The following is a 25,839-nucleotide window of genomic DNA, read 5'->3' on the forward strand; positions in this document are numbered from 1 at the left end:
TGGACCAATTGACATTCCCACCAGCAGTGTAGGAGGGTTCCTTTGACCCCACACCCTCTCCAGCATTTGCTGCTGTTACCTTTTCTGATGTATGACATTCTCACAGGAGTGAAGTGTTATCTCATTGTTGTTTTTATTTACATTTCTCTGACAATCAGAGACTTGGAGCATTTTTTCATGTATTTCTCAGCCTTTTGAACCTCTTCTGTGGTGAATATTCTGTCCATGTGTTCTCCCATTTTTGGATGGGGTTATTTGTTGTCTTGTTGTTGAGTTTGGCAAGCTCTTTGTATATGTTGGTTATTAAACTCTTGTCTGATGTTTGGCATGTAAAGATCTTCTCCCATTCTGTGAGGGGTCTCTTGGTTTGGGTAGTGGTTTCTTTTGCTATGCAGAAGCTTTTTAATTTGATGTAGTCCCATAGGTTCATGCTTGCCTTAGTCTTCTTTGTAATTGGATTCGTTTCATTGAAGATGTCTTTAAAATTTATGTGGAAAAGAGTTCTGCCAATATTTTCCTCTGAGTATCTGATAGTTTCTGGTCTAACATCCAAGTCCTTGATCCACTTGGAATTTACTTTTGGATTTGGTGAAATACAGTGGTTCAGTTTCATTCTTCTGAAACACCATTTGTTGAAGAGACTCTGCTGTCCCCATTTCATAGTCTGGCCCCTTTTTCAAAGATTAGATGTCCATAGGTGTGGGGCCTCATTTCTGGGCTCTCAGTTCTATTCCACTGGTCAGTGTGTCTATTCATGTTCCAGTACCAAGCAGTTTTGATGACAATGGCTCTATAATACAGTTTGAGATCTGGGAGTGTGATGCCTCCAGTTCTGTTCTTTTTTCTCAAGATTGTTTTGGCAATTCTAGGTCTTTTCTGGTTCCAGATAAACATTTGTAGCATTTTTTTCTATTCTCCTAAAAAATGTGCTTGGGATTTTGATGGGGATAGCATTAAATTTGTAGATGGCTCTGGGTAATATATTCATTTTGATGTTGTTAATTCTTCCAACCCGTGAACATGGAATATCTTTCCACTTCTTTGTGTCTTTTTCAATTTCTTTGAGTAGTGACTCATAATTTTCAGTATACAAGTCTTTCACTTCCTTGGTTAGGTTTACTCCTAGATATTTTATTGTTTTTGTTGCTATTGTAAAAGGAATTGATTTCTAAATTTCAATTTCTTCTAACTTAGTGTTTGCATAGAGGAATGCTATTGACTTTATGTTGGTATGCATGAGACCCCTTCTGTTTCATTTGGTTTAAATCCCCCCTGCTTAACACTATTCTATTTACATAACCACTTCATTCTGTTTACATAACCACTGTTAACAAGTACCACCCTCCCTCCAGGGCATTGGTGGTTCAGCGATAGGATTCTCGCCTGCTCAACCCCCTCCTTGTCACACTCTGATTTTCACCAGTCACTTTTCTCTCCACCCTCTCTATGTCACATCCTGTTTCCACCCTACTTGACAAGTATATATAAAGACAGCATTGTGAGTTTTACTTTACCTTTAGTTTAGCTTAGCTCGGCTTAGATTGTGCTACGTCCTGCATGAATAAAGAGATACTGCCTACAGCTCAACCATGAGTCCCTGGTCGTCTGTTACCCACCCGTGAAGCCAGCCTGGCGAAAACAACAACTTTAAAATGTTAATTTTATAGCCTGACACCTTACTGTATTGCCTGATGATTTCCAAAAGCTTCTTGCTGGATTCCTTAGGTTTTTTCTGTGTATATTATCATGTTATCTGCAAATAGGGAGAGTTTGACTTCTTCTCTTCCAATCTGTATCCTTTTAATTCCTTGGTCCTGCCTGATTGCTGTGTCAAGAACTTCCAACACTGTTTTAGCTTGTTCAGCTAGTTGCATTCTTAGCTCAGCAATTTCAGCTTTCAGCTCTCTAATAACCATGAGATAATTAGTATTTTCTTCCATATTCTCATTTGTTGTTCCTGCATTTCTGATTACAATTTTTTCAAATTTTTACTCACTCCTGTTATTATTTCCTTAGCTAATGTTTGGATGTTGAACTCGTTATTTTGTGCTTCACCCTCTGGAGGACTTTTAGCTGGACTCTTGTCCTGGTTCGATTCTCCAATATTTTTTCTTGTTGTTTTAACCATTTTATATATTATGTTATGAGTTCCCTTTATCAGTACTTTTCAAATTATTGATCACTATTGCCTGGGTTGACTTGTGTCTAAGTAAGTTAATTAAAGGGCTCACAGTGGTGGAAGTTAACAGTTGTTTCAATCCCTGAGTTGGAACTCAGTGGTTTAAAAGCCTCTTTATTTTTTTCTCTCCTTCCCTGCAGGCTATGGGAGCCTGAGGGCTTTTAAACTATCAATAGGCTTCTTAGCTTAATCACTGACTCCTGACCAAGAGATAAAGCATGGTGTGGCAGAGATAATCCAGTGGTTATGCAATAGACTTTCACAGCCCCTCAGCTATGCCACCGAGGTATAGGTCTTCTCCTGAGTTTCCTGGTTAGATCTCTGTCCCCTGGTGTTCCTCCCTGTCGCTGCTCCAGATTCTGAGGGTAGTAGCAATAGAGACTCAGAGTTGCACTTGGTGAGTCTCTGGGGAGTCCTCTCCTCCCTTCAGCTGTCCCCTTGTTGGTGGAGCTGACTGGAGGTGGTGTCTCAACTGATAAACTGCTGAACTGTTAGCAGTCACTTAATCTCTCCTTAGGCTCCTCTCTCCTCTCTGTCACCAGCCACACGTGTTTGTGTTCACCATTGATTTACTGGGTCCCTGTGGTCATTCTAGTCCTGTCTTGTTTCAGTCCCGGGTGGTCTCCTTTGGTATTCCTAGTTGATCCGGGAGAGGAGAGGAGAGGAGAGAAAGCGATCTGCTGCTCGTAACTCTGACTCCGGAAGTCGAATCCCCCTTTGTTAGATTTATTCCTAGGTATTTGATCTTCTTGGATTCAATTGTGAATGGTATTGCTTCCTTCAATTTTGCTTCTTCTGACCCATCTTTTCCATAAAGAACGTCACAGGTTTATGTTGGTGTTGCATTGCATTGTGGGGGGAGAGAGAAGAGACCAGGAATTCATGGCGGAGTGGGAACGCAAATATTTATTCATGTGGGTGCCCCAGAGTTGGGTTTGAGCACAGTGGTTTAAGCCATGTGGAGCTAGCAAAATGGCCGTCTCCCACTATGCCCACCAGCCCTTCTCTAGGTCTTCTCAGAGTCAGGACACGGAAGAGAAAAGGGGCAAAACCGGAATAGCAGCAGGCTTTATAGGGCAAAAACTGAAAATGGCAAGTAGGGATGGGATTGGCTAGGAAAGAGGTAAAAGGCATGCTGGGAATGTGGAAGTGTCCTTACCAACTGTTGCAATGGTTTCAACTGAATTAGCAATATCCTGAGGGGATAACATGGTGGGGATCTTTCAGGCAAAACAATTTTTCTGTAAGCAGAGCAGGGGGGCTGGCTTTAAGGCCCAACAGGTTTATGGATATTGCTTTTTAAAAAAAAAAAATTATTTATTTATTTATTTCCTTTTGTTGCCCTTGTTGTTTTTATTCATTTATTTCCTTATGAGAAACATAGGAGGAGAGAGAAAGAGCCAGACATCACTCTGGTGCATGTGCTGCTTGGGATTGAACTCAGGACCTCATGCTTGAGAGTCCGATGCTTTATCTACTGCGCCACCTCCCGGACTATGGGTATTGATTTTGTAGCATGCTACTTTACTGAATTGAGTGATGATTTCCAGTAGTTTCTTGGCAGAGTTTCTGGGGTCTTCTGGGTATACCCACATATCATCTGTGAATAATGAGAATTTAACTTCATCCTTTCCAATTTGGATTCCTTTGATATCTCTTTCTTGTCTGATTGCTATGGCAAGGGCTTTTAGGACAATGTTGAATAAAAATGGTGAGAGTGGGCACTCTTGTCTAGTTCCTGATTTTAGGGGAAAAGCTTTCAATTTTCCCCCATTGACTATGACATAATCTGTGGGCTTATCATATATAGCCTTTATTATGTTACAGGATTTTCCTTCCACCCCCAGTTTCTCGAGGGCCTTTATCATGCATGGGTGTTGCATCTTGTTGAATGCTTTTTCTGCATTGATTGATAGGATCATGTGATTTTTATCTTTATTTTTGTTGACATAATGGATTACATTTATTGACTTATGGATGTTGAACCATCCCTGTTTCCCAGGGAATGAATCCCACATGATCTTGGTGGATTATTCTCTTAATAGTTTGTTGAATTCAATTAGCCAAGATTTTGTTGAGGATCTTTGCATCAGTGTTCATCAGGGATATAGGTGTATAGTTTTCTTATTGATGGGGTCCTTTTCTGCTTTGTGGATTAGGGTGATGTTAGCCTCATAGAATGTAATTGGGAGTGTTCCCTCTTCCTCTATTTCTGAAAGAGTTTGAGGAGGATGGGTATTAGTTGTTCTTTGAATGTTTTGTAAAATTCCTTGGTATAGCCATCAGGGCCTGGGCTTTTATTCTTGGGTGGGCTTTTGATTACTTTTTCAATTTCTTTATTAGTGATTGGCCTGTTAAGTTTATCTACTTCCTCTTGTATCAAGGTTGGTAGTGGGTATGAATCTAAGAATGTGTCCATTTCTTCTAAGTTGTCAAATTTGGTTCCATACAGATACCCATAATATTCTTGCATAATCTTTGAATCTGTACCTCATCTGTTGTAATGTCTCCTCTTTCATTTTTGATTTTTGATTTTGATTTTTTATTTTTCATTTTCATTTTCTCCCTTTTTCTCCTGGTGAGTGTAGTGACTTATATATTTTATTTATCCTTTCAAACAGCCAGCTCTTGGTTTCATTAATCTTCCTAGTGGTCTTCTTGTTTTCTATTTCATTGATTTCTGCTCTGATTTTGACTATTTCCTGTCTCCTGCTGACTGTTGGTTCTTTTTGTTGCTCCACTTCTAGTTGATTGAGGTGGGTTGTTAGATAGTTTACTAGTGATTTCTCTTATTTATTAATGTGGATCCGTATTGCAATGAACTTCCCTCTCAGCTCTGCTTTTTCTGCATCCCATAGGGTCTGGTAACTGGTTTCTTCATTTACATTGGTATCAAGGTAATTCTTAATTTCTTTTTTGATCTCTTCAATGACCCATTTATTGTTCAGCAGCATATTGTTTAGTTTCCAAGCTTTGCGGGAAATTTCTTTTCCTTTTTTGGTTGATTTCTAGCTTCATGCTCTCATGGTCTGAGAGGATGCATTTTATAATTTTAATATTTACATATAAATGTTCCATGTGTACTTGAGAAGAATGTGTATCCATTACTTTTGGATGGAAAGTTCTGTATATATCTATTAGGTCCATTTCATTTATGGTTTCATTTAAGTTCGCTATTTCCCTATTGATTTTTTTTTGTCCAGATGTTCTGTCTCTGTCAGTGGTGTGTTGATATCTCCTACTGTTTTTTTTTTTAATTTTTTTATTCCCTTTTGTTGCCCTTTTTTTTGTTGTTGTAGTTATTATTGTTGTTGTCATTGTTGTTGGATAGGACAGAGAGAAATGTAGAGAGATGGGGGGAAGACAGAGAGGGGGAGAAAAAGACAGACACCTGCAGACCTGCTTCACTGCTTGTGAAGATACTCCCCTGAAGGTGGGGAGCCGGGGCTCGAACCAGGATCCTTACACCGGTCCTTGCGTTGTGCTCCACCTGCGCTTAACCTGCTGCACTGTAGCCCGACTCCCGATATCTCCTACCGTTATTGTGTTGCTATCAATGTCTCCCTTGAATTCAGTAAGTATTTGTTTTATATATTTGGGTGCTTCTAAGGTGGATATATATTTATGATGGTTATATCTTATTGTTGGATTGATCCTTTAACCATTATGTAATGTCCTTCTCTATCTTTGATTACTTTCTTTGCCTGAAAGTCTATTTTATCAGAGAATAGGATAGCTGTCCCTGCCCTTTTTTGTGAGTTACTAGCTTGGAATATCTTGCTCCAACCTCTTATATTCAGTTTCCGTTTGTCTTTCTTCGGATGTGTGTTTCCTGAAGACATATAATGGATGGATCTTGTTCTTTAATCCATTTAGCTACTCTTGAGTCTTTTGATAGGTGAATTTAGGCCATTCACATTTAAGGTGATTATTGATATATGTGGTTTACTTCTGATTTTTTTTTAAATTGTTGAATCTTTGCCTATTTATTTCTATCTGACCTCTTGAGTGGATGAGTTTCTGTGGTGAATTCCTCACTGATTTTTCTTGTGTTTTCTGGTTACTATGTGTGTAATAACCAGCATTGTGTATCTAGAAAAGTCTTTTTTAAGTTTATCTTGATTAACATTTGATAGGACCTCTTTGTCTTTTAATTCCCTCCCTTATTTGTTCCCTACTGCCACTCACCTTGCTGAGAATGCTGAGAATGTGTGTTCGTTTTCTTCCTCCTTTCCTATAAGACTCCATTCAGTATTTCTTGTAAGGTGGGGGTAGATTGTGGTAAATTCCTTTAGTTTTTGAATATTTGGGAATACCTTTATTTCTCCTTCACACTTGAAAGATAATTTTGCAGTATACAAAATTTGTGGCTGAAATTCCCTCTCTTTTAGTGCCTCCAATATGTCATTCTGCTCTCTCCTTGCCATTAGTGTTTGTGGAGAAAAATATGATGAGAGTCTGGTATTTCTCCCTTTGTATGTATCTTCTTTCCTTCCCCTAGCAGTCTGTAAAATTTTCTCCTTGTCGTTGAATTTTGATAATTTTACAACAATTGCCTTGGTGTTGGCCATTTTGAATCTGTGAATCTGGGTGATCGGTCTGCCTCTGAAATAAGTATGTTCTGAGGATTGCTCAGGGGAGGGAAATTTTTATTTAAACTTTCTCTGAAAATTACCTCTGGACCTTTGACCCAGTCTACCTCCTCAGGTATCCCTATAACCTGTATATTTTACCTTTTTATAGTGTCTGCAATTTCACAGAGTAGCTTTTTGCTTTCTAAACCTTTCCTCTCCATCTTGTGTCACTATAGTTGATTAGTACATTTCTTCTAGAATGAAAGCTTTTAAAGGTAGTGACGAGATTAAAATTGTTTCCAGGGAGTTGGGTGGTAGTGAGCAGGTTAAGTGTTTGTGGCGCAAAGCGGAAGGACTAGTGTAAGGATCCCAGTTTAAGCGCCCGGCCTGCAGGGGAGTTGCTTCACAGGCGGTGAAGCAGGTCTGCAGGTATCTATCTTTCTCTTCCCCCTTTCTTTTTTCCCCTCTTCTCTCCATTTCTCTCTGTCTTATCCAACAACAATAATAACTACAACAATAAAACAACAAGGGCAACAAAAGGGAATAAATAAATAAATAAATAAATACTTAAAAAATAACTAAAATTGTTTCCATGTGAGTTAAAAGCCTATTATATGTAAAGATCTACAACATCTAACCTCCATAATGGCCACCTCCTTCTCAGTTCCTACTGCTTTCCCCTCACTTCAGACTCACTGACCTTTTCCCTGCTCTTTCATTATGCCACACGTTGCTCACTTACAAGAACCTTTACACCAGCTACTTCTCTGCTGGTATTTTCCCCCAGCTACCTACTGGCTAACACACCCTCTAGGCTAACTGTATCACCTTATCCAACCTATGTTCAGTTGTCTCCTTCTCAAAAAAGACTAAACTTTGATATCCTATTACTGACTTCTGAGAATCCAAACCTTACTTACCTTATTGCTTTGTTAATTATTATAGGCATTCAATAAAAATTTTTAATGTGCCTATGGTTACTTTTCATATGGCTCCAAAGACACTCTGAACAAAGGTTATGCAAAAAAAGAAAAAGAGGAAGAATATTATATGACAGGGACTGTGATTATCAGGAATAGTGGGAGAAATCAGTTCACTATTAAGATCATAGCTTTAGGGGAGTTGGGCTGTAGTGCAGCGGGTTAAGCTCACATGGCATGAAGCACAAGGACCAGCTTAAGGATCTAGGTTCCAGCCAGAGCCACTTCACAAGCGGTGAAGCAGGTCTGCAGGTATCTTTTCCTCTCCCTGTCTTCCCCATCTCTCTCTATTTCTCTCTGTCCTATCTAAGAACGACAATATCAATAACAACAACAATAACAACAACAACAACAAAAAAAAAACCAATGGGAGTCATTGTTAAGCGGTTAAACGCACGTGGTCCAAAGGACAAGGATTGGCCCTCGGCTCCCACCTGTAGGAGGGTCCCTTCACTGGCGGTGAAGCAGGTCTGCAGGTGTCTGTCTTTCTCTCCCCCTCTTTGTCTTCCCCTCCTCTCTCCATTTCTCTCTGTCCTATCTAACAACAATGACATCAATAACAACAATAATAACTACAACAATAAGAAAAACAAGGGCAACAAAAGGGAAAATAAATAAATAAAAATATCTTAGCTTTAGCCTTGAGATGTCCATTTTTGAAGGTTTACTATGAAAGTATTAGTACTATTTGGATCCTAGATTTGATATACTGTCAACCTTAATTTATAGTCATGTTCCATGATGAATTATGTACAGGGTACTCTTTGGAACATAGTGTGAGGGCCATGTAACTCAACTGAAAGATCAGAAAGAGCAGGCCAGGCGGTGGCGCACCCATTTAAGCACACATATCAAGATGTGCAAGGACCTTAGTTTGAGCCTCTGCTCCCCACTTGCGAGGGATACATTTCACAAGCAGTGAAGCAGTTCTGCAGATGTCTATCTTTCCTCCAACCCCTCTCAATTTCTCTGTCTTGCCAAATAAAAATTAAAAAATGGTAAAAATGGCCACCAGGATTGGTGGATTTGTTGTGCAGGCACTAACCTCAGTGATAACCCTGGTGGCAAAAAAGAAAAAAGAAGAAACAAAAAGGTCAGAAGGGAAATTTCCTAACTGAGGTAAACAGCTGAAATAACACCTCTAGAAGGTGTTGTAAATTAGCAAGGAGGGGAACTGGACGAGGCATTCCAGGCAGAGAAAACTACAAAGTCTGAAGACTGTATTTGGTAGAAAAGGAGTTTAACGTGTCTGTGTGGTATGGAGTGAATTCATGAATTTAAGCATCTCCAAGTATATCAGATTGACTGGTTTATTGGGTTGGTGTGAGGTTGTGGGGGGGAGAGGGTTAAACTAAGTCCTAGGTCTTGTTTGCCAACTTGAGAACCTTGAATTTTAATGTATACTTAGTGATGCAGGGCTGCTTTAGAATTTGAGAAGCAGGAGACTGGATAATAAGCAGAGGGGAAGTAGGAGTAGTGTGGTGAAATGACTGTTGATGAGGTTTATGAAGCTTAATTTGGAATCTGAATGTAGGATTGTGGAGAGAGGAGGAGGAAAGCTAGATAGTATATTGCATTATTCATTATTGAGGCAATGAAAATGAAAATGAATTTGACAGGGTGTCCAAGCTTCTGGTGGTTTGAGGCCTTCATTTTTTTTTTTAAAGCACATTTTCTCTTACTAGATTCTGAAGAGTAGCTCTTTTTATGCTTGCTAGAACAAGAAGTAATTTCACAACATTATTGCTCTTCAAGGGAAAGGAGATTTATTGCACTTTGTTTAATGGTTTGGATATAGTGTCATACATAATCTACAATCAAAGTACTATCCTGGCCTATTGTTTGTCATCTCTGGTTCATTATTTCTTCTCTAAACCAGCTACATTATAACTCCTGGGTCTAGAACCCCCCTGAATTCAACACATTCCCAAAAAGGGATCAGACAGCATCTAGTAATTTCCCACCATGAAGGTGTCAGAGCCCAACAAATCTCCTCAGATATGTGTAAATTCTTACTTTTTTCCCCTCTTTTTTTTTTTTTTTTTTTTTTAAATCCATGTCATAGTTATGGTCCAAAGGGAGAATGCTGAGGGGAGTGGGAATGAGCCTCTGAGCACTGCTATTCAAAATGTCTGCTGCTTTTTAACTTGAGTGACCAAAATAAGTATGGCAGAAGGAGGAAAGTTCATCCTCAAATACAGTTTTTGTGAGCTGAGGAGGGGAATGGTGGCAGCAGAATGAAAGATGGCAAAGGCATCACAGGACAGCTGCAGTCTTCTGTCACCTGGACTATATGACAAGGAGACATAGAAACTCAGCCAGGGAAGTCAAGATGGCTGTTGGCACCAAAACTTCTGTTTTTCAAAGGACTTAGAAGTCATCCAGGTTAGACAACAGTTAATAATATCATTCATGATTCTGAAATGCCCATGTTCTTATATTTTTATTAGATATCTGATAGCAGTATATCTTTATCATTTATAATGTCTTTTAGCTTATTGGCAGTTTTTTTCCCCCTAGGAGTACATAAAATTGTGATATGTTTATCATCAGTGATATCTTTGGTTCAGTGATTACACAAAAAATATATGGGCATGGTTGGTGGGTGTTGGAGAACTGAAACACGCTCTCTCCCCAGACAGAGTCAAAGGAAGCATTTATGTTTTAAATCTGATATATGCTCCAGAAGTTTCATGTTTCACTGTTCTTATGTTTTACATATGTTTTTGCATGTGCTCATGTGGAAAAAAAATCTACAAGTAATTTAAAAATAGATGTCTTATTTTAATAAGAGAGATTTAGGGAGAAAATACAGAGAAAGAAACCAGAGTACTGCTCAGCTCTGATTTATGGTGGTGCAGGGGATTTAACCTAGGACCTCAGGATCTCAGAACCTCAGGCATGAAAGTCATTTACATAGCCATTAGCTATCTCTGCCACCTGATTTTTGTAACATTTTTTAAATTTTCTTTTCCTAATTTCTTCCATTCTTTCTCTCTCTCTCTCTGTCTTCCTCCATCTCTCTCTCTCTCTCTCTCACCTCCAGGGTTATTGCTGGGGCTCAGTGCCTGCACCATGAATCCACTGCTCCTGGAAGCTATTTTTTTCCCCTTCTGTACCCCCCCCTTTTACTGTTGTTGTGGTTATTATTATTGTTGTTATTGATGTCGTTGTTGTATAGGACAGAGAGAAATGGAGGGGGGAGGGGTGGGGGGAAGAGAAAGATAGATACCTTTAGACCTGCATCACCACTTGTGAAGCAACCCCCCTGCAGGTGGGGAGCTGGGGGCACGAACCAGAATCCTTACACCAGTCTTTGTGCCTTGCACCATGTGCGCTACCGCTTGACCTCATTTTTTTAAAAAAATATTTATTTATTTATTAGAAATATAAGAGGAGAGAGAGAAAGAATCAGGTATCACTGTGGTTCATGTGTTGCCAGGGATTGAACTTGGGACCTCATGCTTCAGAGTCCAATGCTTTTTCCACTGTGCTATCTCCTGGACCACTGTAACTGTTTTCTTTGTAAGATTTTTGTAACTGTTTTGAGCTAACTATTACCAGGAGTACCAACCAGAATCCATTAGTTACCTATTCCATTCTCAAATAATACTTTAGTTTTAGGATCACTCTTAAGCAATTTTCATTACATATCTTACTTCTTTTGTTTTTTAAATTGAAGTGAGGCTGGTTTACAAACCTGTATACTTTTTAAATTTTAACATTATGAAAACGATGTACAAGACAGTGGTTTTCACATGAGTACAATTTCTTTTTAAAAAAATATTCCCTTTTGTTGCCCTTGTTTTATTGTTTTAGGTATTATTGTTGTTATTGATGTTGTTGTTGTTAGGTAGGACAGAGAAAAATGGAGAGAGGAGGGGAAGACAGAGAGGGGGAGAGAAAGATAGACACCTGCAGACCTATTTCACCACCTGTGAAGTGACTCCCCTGCAGGTGGGGAGCCGGGGCTCAAACCGGGATCCCTACTAAGGTTCTTGTGCTTTGCACCACCGTCCGACTCCCATGAGTACAATTTCTTTTTTTTTTTAAATTATTTTTATTTATTAATTTTTTTCCTTTTTCTGCCCTTGTTTTTTATTGTTGTTGTAGTTATTAATGTTGCTATTGATGTTGTCGTTGTTAGATAGGATAGAGAGAAACGGAAAGAGGAGGGAAAGACAGAGGGGGAGAGACCTGCTTCAAGTGCAAATATAATAAACAAATAATTAGGCTTCCTGGAGTGGTAGATTTATCATGCAGGCACTGAGCCCCAGCTATAACCCTGGTGGGGGAAAAATTATCTGGGCTTAAAGAGAACCTTCCAAATTCACTCTGCCTCTACTGTATGCGTATGATTGTTTTAGACTCATACAGTCATGGACTGTAAAACAAACAAGATTCTAGAAGAAGAGAAAGACAGTAAACTTGGGAAAGAAGCTTCATATTTTGGAGACAGCCAACTAAGGCAAAAATCACCAAGCTGATTTACCAAAAACTACAGTGTAATCAGTACTAAAATCCCTGACTTGTCACTCAGTGCTTTTTCTCTTCTTCCCATCTGATTTATTTTACTGAGCACACTATCCTCAAGTCACTTCTTTGTTGCTGTAAATGCTGAGATTTCATCTTTCAATAAAGATTTTTTCTTTCTTTTTTTAATTTTTATTTTTTTTCTTTATCTAAAAGAAACAATGACAAAACCATAGGATAAGAGGGGTACAATTCCACACAATTCCCACCACCAGAACTCCATATTCCATCCCATCCCTTGATAGCTTTCGTATTCTTTAACTCTCTGGGAGTATGGACCCAGGGTAATTGTGGGATGCAGAAGGTGGAAGGACTGGCTTCTGTAATTGTTTCCCCGCTGAACATGGGCATTGACAGGTCAATCCCTACTCCCAGCCTGCCTCTCTTTTCTAGTGGGGCGGGGTTCTGAGGAATTGGAGCTCCAGGACACATTGGTGGGGTTGTCTGCCCAGGGAAGTCCTATTGGCATCATGGTAGCATTTGGAACCTGGTGGCTAAAAAGAGAGTTAACATATAAAGCCAAACAAGTTGTTGACTAATTATGAACCTAAAGGCTGGAATAGTGCAGATGAAGAGTTAGGGGTGTCTCCATTCTGTAGATTGCTAGTAGGCATATTTTAGTCATATTCCAAAGGGCCTGTGGCTATACTAGGGTTTTTTTTTGTTTGTTTTTTTTTCCCCTGAGCTTGAAGTCTGATATGCAGGTGGATCCTAGTTATTGTCTGGGGAGAGGATGTCATGGCTGGAAAAAGGACCAGAAAGCTGGATCGGGAAGAGAGTAGCCCAAATATGGGAAAGAGGTATAAATATTGTTGACAGTAAACCCCTTTGATTTGATCTGATCTGGGGCCCATATTCAGCTTAGGAGCCTATGTGACCTCTGCATCCCTATAAATCCAACCTCACATTCTGTGGTCATTAGTAGGAACATTCCAAGCTGCCCTAGTATCAGGACCCATCTTCCTCAATTGTAGCCAGTCTCTTGCAGTCCTTGCTTTGATAAGGATGGCTTGGGAGGATCACGTGAGGGAAGTATAATAGGAAATAGGTGAGGAGGGTATCTAAGTCTAAATAGAGACTATTTCATTATGAACTTTATACTGACTCACTGCAGACTATTGTGTACTTTTGCTTTCAGGTATATATTTTGCCCTAATTTATGGATACATGTGAACATATGCACTATCTCATGGGACCTGGTCTATGTCTAGGTTTTGGGACTTTGTTAGGAAGTGAATCACCTGGAGTGGAATTAGAGAATTCTATGAAAGGAAAGTTCTCATCCAAGTAATGAGGGTGAAGGGTTGACATTCCACACCTGACATCTCTGGACAGTCTGAAGTGTAGCATACCGAGGTGGTACTCATTGCGTTGATTAGGTTGGGATCAGCAGATGCAATATCATTTGGTATGAATTGAGAGAAGCATGCAGAAAAGTGAGCTCCACTTTAGAAGTTCCAGGACTGGGGAAATATAGGCTCTATAGAAGATGTGGGAGGTTCCTGCTGTCTTAGGGTTTAAGAAGGCAGTAGTTATTTATTGCTATAATCAGATTATTTGGCAATTGGATTAATTTTGAAAAGTCCCTTTGTTAGGATTTGCTGTATCATACACAGTATCAACATTATTTATGTCCTTTGACATTATTTATATATAGCTGTGCTATAGGTTGCTTCTGTTCTCCCTGGTCTAAGCTTTTAAGAGAGTCAACATATCAAAGACTCAGCCTATGGTCTGTGCATTAAAAAGTTTCAGGCATTCAATGAGTATCCCCCTCTCATATTAATTAAATAGTGATTTAATTAAATGATTTAATTTAAATAGTGATGACTACAAATTACTAGGAGTGTACATAAACATCATTCCCACCACCAAAAGACTGTGTGTCCCTTCCCACCCCCCCACCCTGCTCCATGAAGCCGAACATCCACCCACTCAGTACTTTTTTTTTATGCCTAACTGACTTTTTATTTATTTATTGACTCCCAAGAATAGTAAGCAAATTCTAAATTCTAAATCAGAAGTCATAATTTAATCTTACTGTGAATCTCAGGAAGGAATCCTTTTTCAGACAGAATTGTACAGAATTAGGAACATGTGTTTTCTATCCAGTTATGTATATATTGGATTGTCAGAGAAGGCATATGGCATGACTTTTCTGACAACCCAGTAGACCATTTGACTGATCCCTTAAATTCTCTGAACCTTCTTTTTATCACCTGTGAAGGAAAGAGATTAGCGGTGCTTGTATATTACTTTCATAGTGCTAATACTTGATCTGACATTATATATGTGTATATTTACTTTCTCCACAGCTATACACACTGCTGCCATGGATATGCTGGGAGGATCTGGCGTTGAAAGCCAGTGTAGAAAAGTTGATATCATTGCAGATGCTGCATATTCCATTTTCAAAAAGCCAAAAAGTTTTACTGGAAACTTTATTATTGATGAAAATATCCTAAAAGAAGAAGGGATAAAAAACTTTGATGTCTATGCAATCAAACCAGGTAATGTTTCTAAGTTTTAAAAAGTAGTGATGTGTTTTTTCATCTTTTCTCCAATGGACACATGTTCTGTGTGCATATTTGTGTGCTTACAAATTAATATTTATTCTTAAAAGCTATCCTCCCACTGAAAGAAAAAAATCCTACACAGATACAACTTCAAATAGAAAGAAAAGAAGGAACAGAGAAAGAAGGAAGGGAGGAAAGAAGCAAGGAAGTTTGAGTGATATGAAAGTATTGGGTTATCAGAAAAGTTATGATGTATTTTTGTTTATTTACTTAATTTATTTTCATTTTGCATTAGTGATTTACAAAATTATAAGCTAATAAGGGTATACCCACCATTCCCACTGCTAGAGTTCTGTGTCCCTACTCCCCTCCAGCAGAAACTGCAGTAGTTCTCCTCATGTCACAGACATGGGTTAACTTTATATGTATATATACATATGTATATATTTATATCCCATTTGTTTTATGGTTCTGCTTTTACTTCCTATGTCATTTTTTATTGGTGATTTAATATTGATTTACAGAATTACATGTCAATAGGGTATAATTCCATACTATTCCCACCACTAGAGTTCTGAATTCCCAATCCCTCCATTGTAAGCTACAGTAGTTTTCCTAAGATTGCATATATGAGTCAACTATTATTTCTACAATTATATGTCTATATTTGTATATAATTGTATATAATTGCCGTTTTTTTTTAAAAAAAAAAGGTCTCGTTTTCTCTTCCTTTCCAAGCTACACATAACCCTATTACTATGTCCAAGTGTTCCTCTCTTTTTCCTTCTCTCTCTGGGTCCTGATGGAGTTGGAGTTCAGAGCTCTCTTATCTACTTCCTATCAATTCTCCACCACTGGGAGTATGGATCAAAATTATTTTTGGGGTGCAGAAGGTAGGAGTTCTGGCTTCTGTAATTGCTTTTTCACTGGGCATGTGTGTTGGCAGATCGATCCATACCCCTAGCCTGTTTCTATCTTTCCCTAGTTGGGTAGAGCTCTGGAGAGGTGAAGGTTCAAGACATATTGATAAGGTTGTCTGCCCAGAGAAGTCAGGATGGAATCATAATAGCATCTGCAACTTGGTGGCTGAAAGGTGGCAAGATACAAAGTGGGACAAAATGGTTAATAAACAAGAACTAAAAAATAGGAACAAAGCAGATGAGATTAGCAATCTTAGCATGGAAGGAAGCTAGGAAATCCATTCTAGGCATGTTCCTAGGGGCTCATGACTATTGCAGTTTTTTTTGCTAGCGTTTGATAGCTAACATGGACTTGGACAAAAATATTGTCTGAGAAGATGGTGTCAGAATAGAGAAAAGGGCTAGAAAGTTGGATTAAGGCAAGAGTAGCTCCTATTACTGAAAAAAAATCTATGAATAAAATTAACTGTTTACCTCATCCACCTAACAGAGCGTGTGTGTGTATGTGTGTGTGTGTTAGCATAAGAGCCTGTGTAACCTCTAAGTCCTATTGATCTGAGCTCAAAGTTCATGGATACAGCTGGGAACATTGCAAGCTGCACTAATTTCAGGACCAGTTTTCCTCAGGTGGCAGAGCAGGATGACTCAAGTCTCCCTTTGAAGGCTAGGGCAGTCCCTATCATTGCTGCTTTTTATGGTGAGAACAAGGACCTGTGAAGGCCAGTAAGAGGGCTTATGATGATGGGACTATTGATTGTTGAGACAGATAGTCACTAGAGGTTTAGGCCCATCATATTTGTGTGGGATACAAGGATTCCCTGGCTAAGGCCCCAGATGATGGGTAGTGTGATATTGACCAAAAAGGCACTATAAGTGAGCCAGTCTCTTGCCCTTATCCAACTTTCGTCCTCCCATTATCTGATGACCTTAAACTTTTTGTGTGTGTGTGTCTTTTATTATTTATGAAAAGGAAACACTGACAAAACCATAGGATAAGAGGTATACAAGTCCACACAGTTCCCACCACTAGAACTCTGTATCCCATCCCCTCCCTTGATAGCTTTCCTACTCTTTAACCCTCTGGGAGTATGAACCCAAGGTCATTGTGGGATGCAGAAGGTGGAAGGTCTGGCTTCTGTAATTGCTTCCCCGCTGAACATGGGCATTGGCAGGTCAATCCCTACTCCCAGCCTGCCTCTTTCCCTAGTGAGGTGGGGTTCTGGGGAATCAGAGCTCCAGGACACATTGGTGGGGTTGTCTGTCTAGGGAAGTTTGGTCGGCATCATGCTAGCATCTGGAACCTGGTGGCTGAAAAGAGAGTTAACATATAAAGCCAAACAAATTGTTGATAAATCGTGAACCTAAAGGCTGGAATAGTGCAGATGAAGAGTTGGCCGGCGGGGGGGGGGGGGGGGATGGTCTCCATTTTGTAGATAGCTAGGATAGCTAGTAGGACTATTTTAGTTATATTCCAAAGAGCCTGTGACTATACTAGTTTTTTTGTCCCCACTCCCAGCCTGAAATCTGATATGCAGGTGGATCCAAGTTATTGTCTGGAGAGATGATGTCATGGCTGGAAAAAGGACCAGAAAGCTGGATCGGGGAGAGAGTAGCTCCCAAATATGGGAAAGGTGTATAAATATTGTTGATTGTAAACTCCATCGATTTGATGTGATCTGGGGCCCATATTCAGTTTAGAAGCCTATGTGACCTCTACATCCCTGTAGATCTGAGCTCACATTCTTCAGTGCCCCACCTGCAGAGGAGTCGTTTCACAAGTGGTGAAGCAGGTCTGCAGGTATCTTATCTTTCTCTCCCCCTCTCTTTCTTCCCCTCCTCTCTCCATTTCTCTCTGTCCTATCCAACAATGAGGACATCAGTAACAACAACAATAATTACTACTACAACAACAAAAAAAGGGCAACAAAAAGGAAATAAATAAAAGAAATACCTCTAAAATCAATAAATATGGATTATATTTTTGTTTGTTTGATTCAAGTTCGTGTGTTCAGTTCTCTAGATTCCACATGAGTGAAACCATCGTATAGTTGTCCTTTACCTTCTTACCTCAATAAGCAAATCTTGATTTCTATCTATTTTATCACAAAGAATACAAAGTCATCTTTTTATTGCTGAGTCATAACCCATTGAGTAAATTGTCCCATAACTTTTTGAAAAAATATTTTATTTATTTTATTTTTGAGATGTGAAAAAGAGAGAGATAGGAACACCAGAGCACTGCTCAGCTCTGGCTTATGGTGGTGTGGGGGATTGAACCTGGGACTTTGGAACCTCAGGCATGGGAGTCTGTTTGCATAACCATTATGCTATCTCTTCCACCCATCCCATAATTTTTTATATATTTATCCCCTTTTGTTGCCCTTGTTGTTTTATTTTATTATTATTGTTGTTGATGTCGTTCGTTGTTGGATAGGACAGAGAGATATGGAGAGAGGAGGGGAAGACAAAGAGGGGGAGAGAAAGATAGATACCTGCAGACCTGCTTTATCACTTGTGAAGCGACTCCCCTGCAGGTGAGGAGAGGGGGCTTGAACTGGGATCCTTACATGGGTCCTTGTGTTTTGCGCCACATGCACTTAACCCGCTGCACTACCGCCAGACTCCTCATCCTATAACTTTTTTTTATCCAGTCACCTGTTGCAGGGCATTTTGATTGTTTACATTATTTGGGTACTATGAATAATGCAGCTATAAACATGGGTGTACAAATATCACTTTAAATTAGTATTATTGTCTCTTTTGGATAAATGCCTAGGAGTGGAGTTTAAGGATTCTCCCGGTGTCAGGTGGTGGTGCACGTGGTTGAGCACATGTTACAGTGCACAAGGACCCGGGTTTGAGTGCCGGGTCCCCATTTGCAGGGGGGAATCTTTGCCAGTGGTGAAGCAGTGTTGCAGGCATTTCTCTCCCCCTTTTTCCCCCTTCCCTCTCCATTTCTGGCTGTCTCTAGCCAATAAATAAATAAATAAATATAAGGAGTTGGGCGGTAGCTCAGCGGGTTAAGCGCACCTGGCGCAAAGCGCAAGGACCAGTGTAAGGATCTCAGTTTGAGACCCCAGCTCCCCACCTGCAGGGGAGTCGCTTCACAGGCAGGTCTGCAGGTGTCTATCTTTCTCTCCCCCTCTGTCTTCCCCTCCTCTCTCCTTTTCTCTCTGTCCTAACAACAATGACATCAATAACAACAATAATAATTACAACAACAATAAAGAACAAGGGTCACAAAAAGGGAAAATAAAAAAATAAATAATAATAATAATAAACATAATAAAAACTATTAAAAAATTTTAAAGGATTCTCCTTATTGTTTTCCATATTTGTACAAGTGGCATTCCTCCCAGCAGTGTAGTAGGGTTCCTTTCTCTCTACATTCTTTCTAACACTTATCCTCTCCTGTTTTATTGATAAAGGCCATTCTAACAGGTGTGAGGTGACATCTCAATCTGGTTTTAATTTGTATTTCTCTGATGATGAGTGAATTGGAGCATTTCTGTGTATGTCTGTGGGCCATGTGTATCTCTTCTTCAGAGAACTATCCATATTTTCTGCCCACTTGTTTCATTGGGTTGTTATTTTTCTTTTTGTTGAGCTGAATGAGTTCTATATAAATGTTTGATATCAGCAGCTTGTCTGAAGTATGATGTCAAGTATGTTCTCTCAGTTGCTAGGTTTCCTGTTTATCCTTATGGAGTTTTCTTTTGATTTGATATATTCCCATTTGTTCAATCTTTGTATTTGTTTTCCTTTCCCATGGGGTAAAGTCTCCAAATACATCTTTAGTGCTGATGTCATGAAATGTTTCACCTATATGTTATTCTATATATTTTATACTTTCAGGTTTAATATCTAAATCTTTGATCCATTTTGAGCTAATTTTATTGTATGGTGTTATTTGGTTATCTAGTTTCATTTTTCTACATGTGGCTGTCCATTTCTGTGAACACCACTTTTTTTTTTAAGGTTTTAAAAAATATTTATTTCCTTTTTGTTGCCCTTGTTGTTTTTATTGTTGTTGTGGTTATTATTGCTGTTGATGTCATCGTTGTCGGATAGGACAGAGAGAAATGGAGAGAGGAGGGGAAAATAGAGAGGGGGAGAGACACCTATCTAGACACCTACAGACCTGCTTCACTGCTTGTGAAGCAACTCCCCTGCAGGTGGGGAGCCGAGAGCTCGAACTGGGATCCTCACACTGGTCCTTGTGCTTTGCAGCCACCTGCACTTAACCCGATGGGCTACCGCCCGACTCCCCCTCTATTTCTTTTAAGTGTTTTATAGTTTTCCTTGAAAAAGTCCTTCATGTCATTTGTTAGATTTCTTCCTAGGTATTTTGTTTTTTGGATTCAATTGTAAATGGGATTGCTTCCTACAGTTTCATTACTCTGGCCCATCTTTTGTGTAGAGAAATGCCACAGACTTGTGAGTATTGATTTTGTAACCTGCTACTTTATTGAATTTACTGATGATTTATTTAGTAGTTTCTTGGAAGAGTTTCTGGGGTCCTCTAGGTATATCAATATGTCATCTTCAAATAATGGTAGTTTAACTTCATCCTTTCCAATCTGGATTCCTTTGATATCTCTTTCTTGCCTGATTGCAACGTCGAGGACTATATTGAATATAAGTGGTGAGAGTAGGAATCCTTGTCTAGTTCCTGAGTTTTTAACTATTTTTTAAGATTTAAAAATTTTTTTTTTAATTTTTATCTTTATTTATTGGATAGAGACAGCCAGAAATCTAGAAGGAATGGGGTGATAGAGAGGAAGAGACACAAAGACACCTGCAGCCCTGCTTTACCACTCATGAAGCTTTCCCCCTGCAGGTGGAGAGTGGGGGCTCGAACCCGGGTCCTTGCGCTCTGTAATGTGTGCGCTCAACCAGGTGCGCCACTGCCTGGTCCCTTTAAGATTTAAAAAAGATTTATGATGTTAGTCATGGGTTTGTTATATATAGACTTTATTATGTTGAGTAATGTTATATATAGCCTTTATGTTGAGGAATTTTCCTTCCACCTCCAGTTTTTTGTTTTTGGGGTTTTTTTTAGATGGCTTGTATCATAAAGGGGTTATGGACCATGTCAAATGCTTGTTCTGGATCAATTTATAAAAATCATGTGGTTTGGGCTGGGGAGACAGCATAATGGTCAAGCCTGAGGCTCTGAGGTCCCAGGTTCAATCCCCAGCCCCACCATAAGCCAGAACTGAGCAGTGTTTTGGTCTCTTTCTCTCAGTATCTTTCCCTCTGTATCACTCTTTCTCATAAAATAAAGCTAAATAAAATATTTTTTTAAAAAGTCATGTGGTTTTTACCTGTTTTTATCTTTCTTTTTGTTAATATGGTGGATTAAATTGGTTGACTTGTGGGTGTTGAACCATCCCTGTTTCCCAAGGATGATGATCCCACATGATCTTGGTGGGTTATTTTCTTAATATGTTGTTGAATTCGATTAGCCATAGTTCTGTTGAGGGTCTTTGCATCAGTGTTCATCAGGGAAATAGGTCTATAGTTTTCTTTTTTTGGTGGGGTCCTTTTCTGCTTTGTGGGTCAGGGTGATGTGATTGGGAGTTTTCCCTCTTCCTCTGTTTTCTGAAAGAGTTTGAGGAGGATGGGTGTTAGTTCTTTGAATGTTTTGTAAAATTCATTAATATAGTCATCTGGACCCATGCTTTATATCTTGGGGAGGCTTTTGATTACTGTTTCAATTTCTTTTTTAAAAATACTGTATTTATTTATTAATGAGAAAGACAGGAGAAAAGAGAGAAAGAACCAGACATCACTCTGGTACATGTGCCACCAGGGATTGAAGTTGGAACCTCCTGCTTGATAGTCCAATGCTTTATCCACTGTGCCACCTCCTGGACCACCTGTTTCAATTTCTTTACTAGTGATTGGCTTGTCAAGGTTGGCAGTTGGTATGATTCTAAGAATGTGTCTATTACTTCTAAGTTGTTTAGAATTTAGTTCCATACTGATGTCCACAGTATCCTTGCATGATCCTTTGTATCTCTAATTCATCTGTTGTAATGTCTCCTCTTTCATTTTTGAGTGATTTTACCATAGCATTCTCCCTTTTTCTCTTAATGAGTGTCGTTAGTTTATCTATTTTATTTATCCTTTCAAAGAACCAGCTCTTGGCTTCATTAATCTTACTTATGGTTCTTTCTTTCTTTCTTTTTTCCTTTCTTTCTTTCTTTCTTTCTTTCTATTTCATTGATTTCTACTGTCCAAAGACTCAGAAAAATTAAATGTATTAAAGAACAGGATCCATCCATTATATGTCTTCAGGAAACACACATCCAAAGAAAATACAAATGTAAGAGGTTAGAGCAAGATATTCCAAGCTAATAACGCACTGAAAATGGCAGGAATAGCTATTCTATTCTCTGATAAAATACAATTTCAGGTAGAGAAAGTGAATAGAGACAAAGAAGGACACTGCATAATAGTCAAAGGTTTAATCTAACAAAAAGACATAACTATCGTAAATATATATATATGCCCCAAACTCAGGTGTCTATCTTTTTCTCTCCCTCTGTCCCCCCCCCCCCAATTTCTCTCTATCCTATCCAACAACAATAACAGCAATGACAGTAATAATGACAAGGGTAACAAAATGGCAACAAAATTGGGAAAATGGCCTCCAGGAACAGTGGATTCGTAGTGCAGGCACGGAGTCCCAGTAATAACTCTGGAGGCAAAAAATTAAAAAATAATAAAAAAAGGCAAAGCAAAGTAAACAAACAAAAAAGACCTGAGAAGATTATGCCTTTGTATAAAAAAGCAGTTTACTAATAAGTGGCTGAATCCAAAACAGACCCAGGGCTTTTGGGTACTAGTACAATTACAATTTAAATCCTATTTTAGGCACTCAAGGTATAGTGTCATTATGCACAAAATGTTAAATTTGATTTAAATTAAATATCCTACCATATGTAAAGAATTGAACATGATTAAATGCAACAGTAAATGTTAGGATATAACAGTACATTCCTGCCTTCTAGTATTTTTTCCCCAAAAATCACTTTATTGAGGGAGAATGATTTACAAGATAATTGTTAAGGGCCTGGGTTGTCAAAACTGATAAAGCATACATGGTACTAGACAGTTGTTACACGAGCAGCCCTCTAGCATTTTTTTTTCTTTCTTTTTTTGTGTACTGAGAGCTACAGACAAACAGATGGCTCTAGCCACTGTTATAACTTGCCTGACTGTTTTGGTTAGATTTCCTTTCTTCCCCTCCCTTCTTCTATTCCTTCCTCTTTCCCTTCCTTCCTTCCTTCCTTCCTTCCATCTTTCCCTCTCTCCCTCCCTTCCTTCCTTTCTTCCTTCCTCTTTTTTTTTTTTTGAGAGAGAATACAGCTCTAAAATTTCCTTCAATGAATTGGGGCCAGGCTGGATTGAACCTAGGTCATGCACATGGCAAAGTAGCACACTTTTTTGTTTATTTTGTTTTGTTTTGGGAATTATCCAATTTATTTAATACATTCTGAAATACAATTGTTTATGAAAACAAAAATTTCTGTGGTTGAAAACAGAAAAATTAAGTGTTTTTCTCATTATCTATTAAGAAAATTAGAGCATAATCTACACAGAAGGATGTTTAAACCTAAAAAAATATATGGAATGCTTCACAAATTTGCGTGTATTCCTTGCAAGGGACCATGCTTTGTATCGTTCCAATTTTAGTATATGTGCTGCCAAATCAAGCATGCAAAGTAGCACACTTTCCCAGTGTGCTATTTTACCAGCCCTTTGGTTGGATCTTGAAGATGAAGTTTGTCATAGAAAAAAGGATAACTGGGTTATGGAAAAATATTTTAATTTAATAGATGTCAAGTGGTTTAGCACTTATCATGATGTTCTTTTCCACTGTATAAGAATGAGTGATCACTAAAATAAAATAGACAAGAAGTTTATTGAGCAGGTGTTAAGATATTAATATGTTAAAGTTAATATGTTAATATTAACTTTAGGTTAGTATGTTATTAACATATGTTAATATGTTACATTAACCTGATTGTTTGGGGGGGTGAATTTTTCAGGCCATCCTTTGTTACCGGATTTCTTCTTAGATGAATACCCAGATACCAAGAAAATGGAATCACATGGTAAGATGTCAACCATATTATATGCAGGAAACTAAAGATACTGATTTATGTATTTTTCCTAAACCATATAATTGGACATTTCTGCCTTCTACTTTTAAAACATTTTGTAGTTTAACTAGACATGTAAGGTGGAAGCTTAGTTAATTCTACTAAAGAAAATTCTTAAAACAAAACAGGGAGTTGGACAGTAGCGCTGTGGGTTAAGTGCAGGTGGCGCAAAGCGCAAGGACCGGCGTAAGGATCCTGGTTCCAGCCCCCGGCTCCCCACCTACAGGGGAGTCACTTCACAAGTGGTGAAGCAGGTCTGCAGGTGTCTATCTTTCTCTCTTCCTCTCTCCCCCTCCTCTCTTCATTTCTATCTGTCCTATCCAACAATGACGACATCAACAACAATAAAACAAGGGCAACAAAAGGGAATAAATAAATATTAAAAAAAAAGAAACTTCTACCAGTAAGAAATTCTTAATATATTCATTTCATTTGGCTAAAGAAAAATTTTCTAAAAATAACTATTTTAATGTTTTATTTATTTTGCCATGGCCTTTAAATGTTTCATTTTTATGTGTGTTAAGGAAAAAAGTATCACACCAAAGTAAATCTCACACCATTCTTCAAGTTTATTCTATGTGATTTTTTTTTTTTTGCCTCCAGTGTTATTGCTGGGGCTCATGGCCATTTTTTCATTTTATTGGATAGGACAGAGAGACTCAAGAGGGGATGGGGAAATAGGGAGAGAGAAAGACACCTGCAGACCTGCTTCAGCATTGGGGAAGCTTCTCCCTATCCCCTGCATGTGGGAGCTGGAGGTTCCAGCCTGGATCCTTGTGCAGGTTCTTGTGCTTTGTACTATGTGTGCTTAACCTGGTGCACCAGTGCCCAGCCCCATGCTTTGTGATTAATATTATGGGAGAAATTAACTTAAAATTTTTTTTTGGTTTCACTGTTTTGTTTTGCAGTTTGGAATCAATAGCTTTCCCAAACTGTCTAGGGTTTCTATTTAGTCTTTGTGTTTTGACATGCTACTGGCTTAGTGCAAAACATGTAAGAAGCACTCTAGCAAATCCCCATGAGAAGAATGTCTTTCATGGTTTATTAACAAGATGACTATATTGTTTCTGGGTCCTTATTTTTTGCCCATAAATACTGAACTTTCTTCCTTCTTCTTTTTTTTTTTTCTTTTTTCTCTTTTGTCGCCAGGGTTATTTCTGGAGCTCGGTGCCTGCACCATGAATCCACTGTTCCTAGAGGCTATTTTCCCTCTTTTGTTGCCCTGGTTGTTTTTTTTTTTCTCTTTAATAGTTGTGGTTATTATTATTGTTGTTGTCGTTGTTGTTGGATAGGACAGAGAGAAATGGAGAGAGATGGGGAAGACAGAGAGGAGAGAAAGATAGATACCTGCAGACCTGATTTACCACCTGTGGAGTGACACACACACCCACCCCCCCAACCCCCCCACCCCCGCAAGTGGGGAGCCGTGTGCTCGAACCGGGATCCTTACGCCGGTCCTTGCTCTTCATGCTACGTGCGCTTAACTCGCTGCGATACCACCCGGCCCCCAATACCGAACTTTCTAATTGATCATGGATTTGTTTTTTGTTTTAAGGTGGGTGTTAAAAATTTTAGAAACAAAATTCCCAATTTCCTCTATAACTTTAGCAAATCTATACACTTTACTGTAGTACATTTAGTGTCAAGTCTTATTTCTGGCTTCATCCTATTTTTACTATTTTTTTTACCCAATTTTGGAGATAGTTAAAAAAATTACTTAGGTAATAGAAAAGACCATTTTTCTTTTGCAGTATAAAATATTTGAAAAATATAGCAATAAGAGGCATTTGTAATTCCACCATTGAAATATTGTTGTTGTTGTTGTTTTTTTCCTCCAGGGTCATTGCTGGGCTCAGTGCCTGCACCATGAATCCACCGCTCCTGCAGGCCATTTTCCCCCCTTTTTGTTGCCCTAGTTGTTGTAGCCTCGTTGTGGTTATTATTATTGCCATTGTTGATGTTG

At 38.8% G+C, this 25,839-nt stretch overlaps 1 protein-coding gene and 1 pseudogene across 3 annotated transcripts in view; one reads left to right on the forward strand and one right to left on the reverse strand.

Moving 5' to 3' along the window:
* The window catches only part of HSDL2 (hydroxysteroid dehydrogenase like 2), a 79,942-nt gene that overhangs the window by 43,179 nt on the left and 10,924 nt on the right, over window positions 1-25,839 (forward strand). For all 3 annotated transcript variants that reach the window (XM_060199965.1, XM_007534755.3, XM_060199964.1), the window contains 2 exons: window positions 14,582-14,776; window positions 23,763-23,828. In XM_060199965.1, the coding sequence (XP_060055948.1) occupies window positions 14,582-14,776; window positions 23,763-23,828 (261 nt within the window). The remainder of the gene's footprint in view (window positions 1-14,581; window positions 14,777-23,762; window positions 23,829-25,839) is intronic.
* Window positions 23,333-23,430, reverse strand: LOC132541077 (U6 spliceosomal RNA; annotated as a pseudogene).

Source organism: Erinaceus europaeus, chromosome 10 (genome assembly GCF_950295315.1).
Source record: "Erinaceus europaeus chromosome 10, mEriEur2.1, whole genome shotgun sequence".
Classification (NCBI taxonomy): Eukaryota; Metazoa; Chordata; class Mammalia; order Eulipotyphla; family Erinaceidae; genus Erinaceus; species Erinaceus europaeus.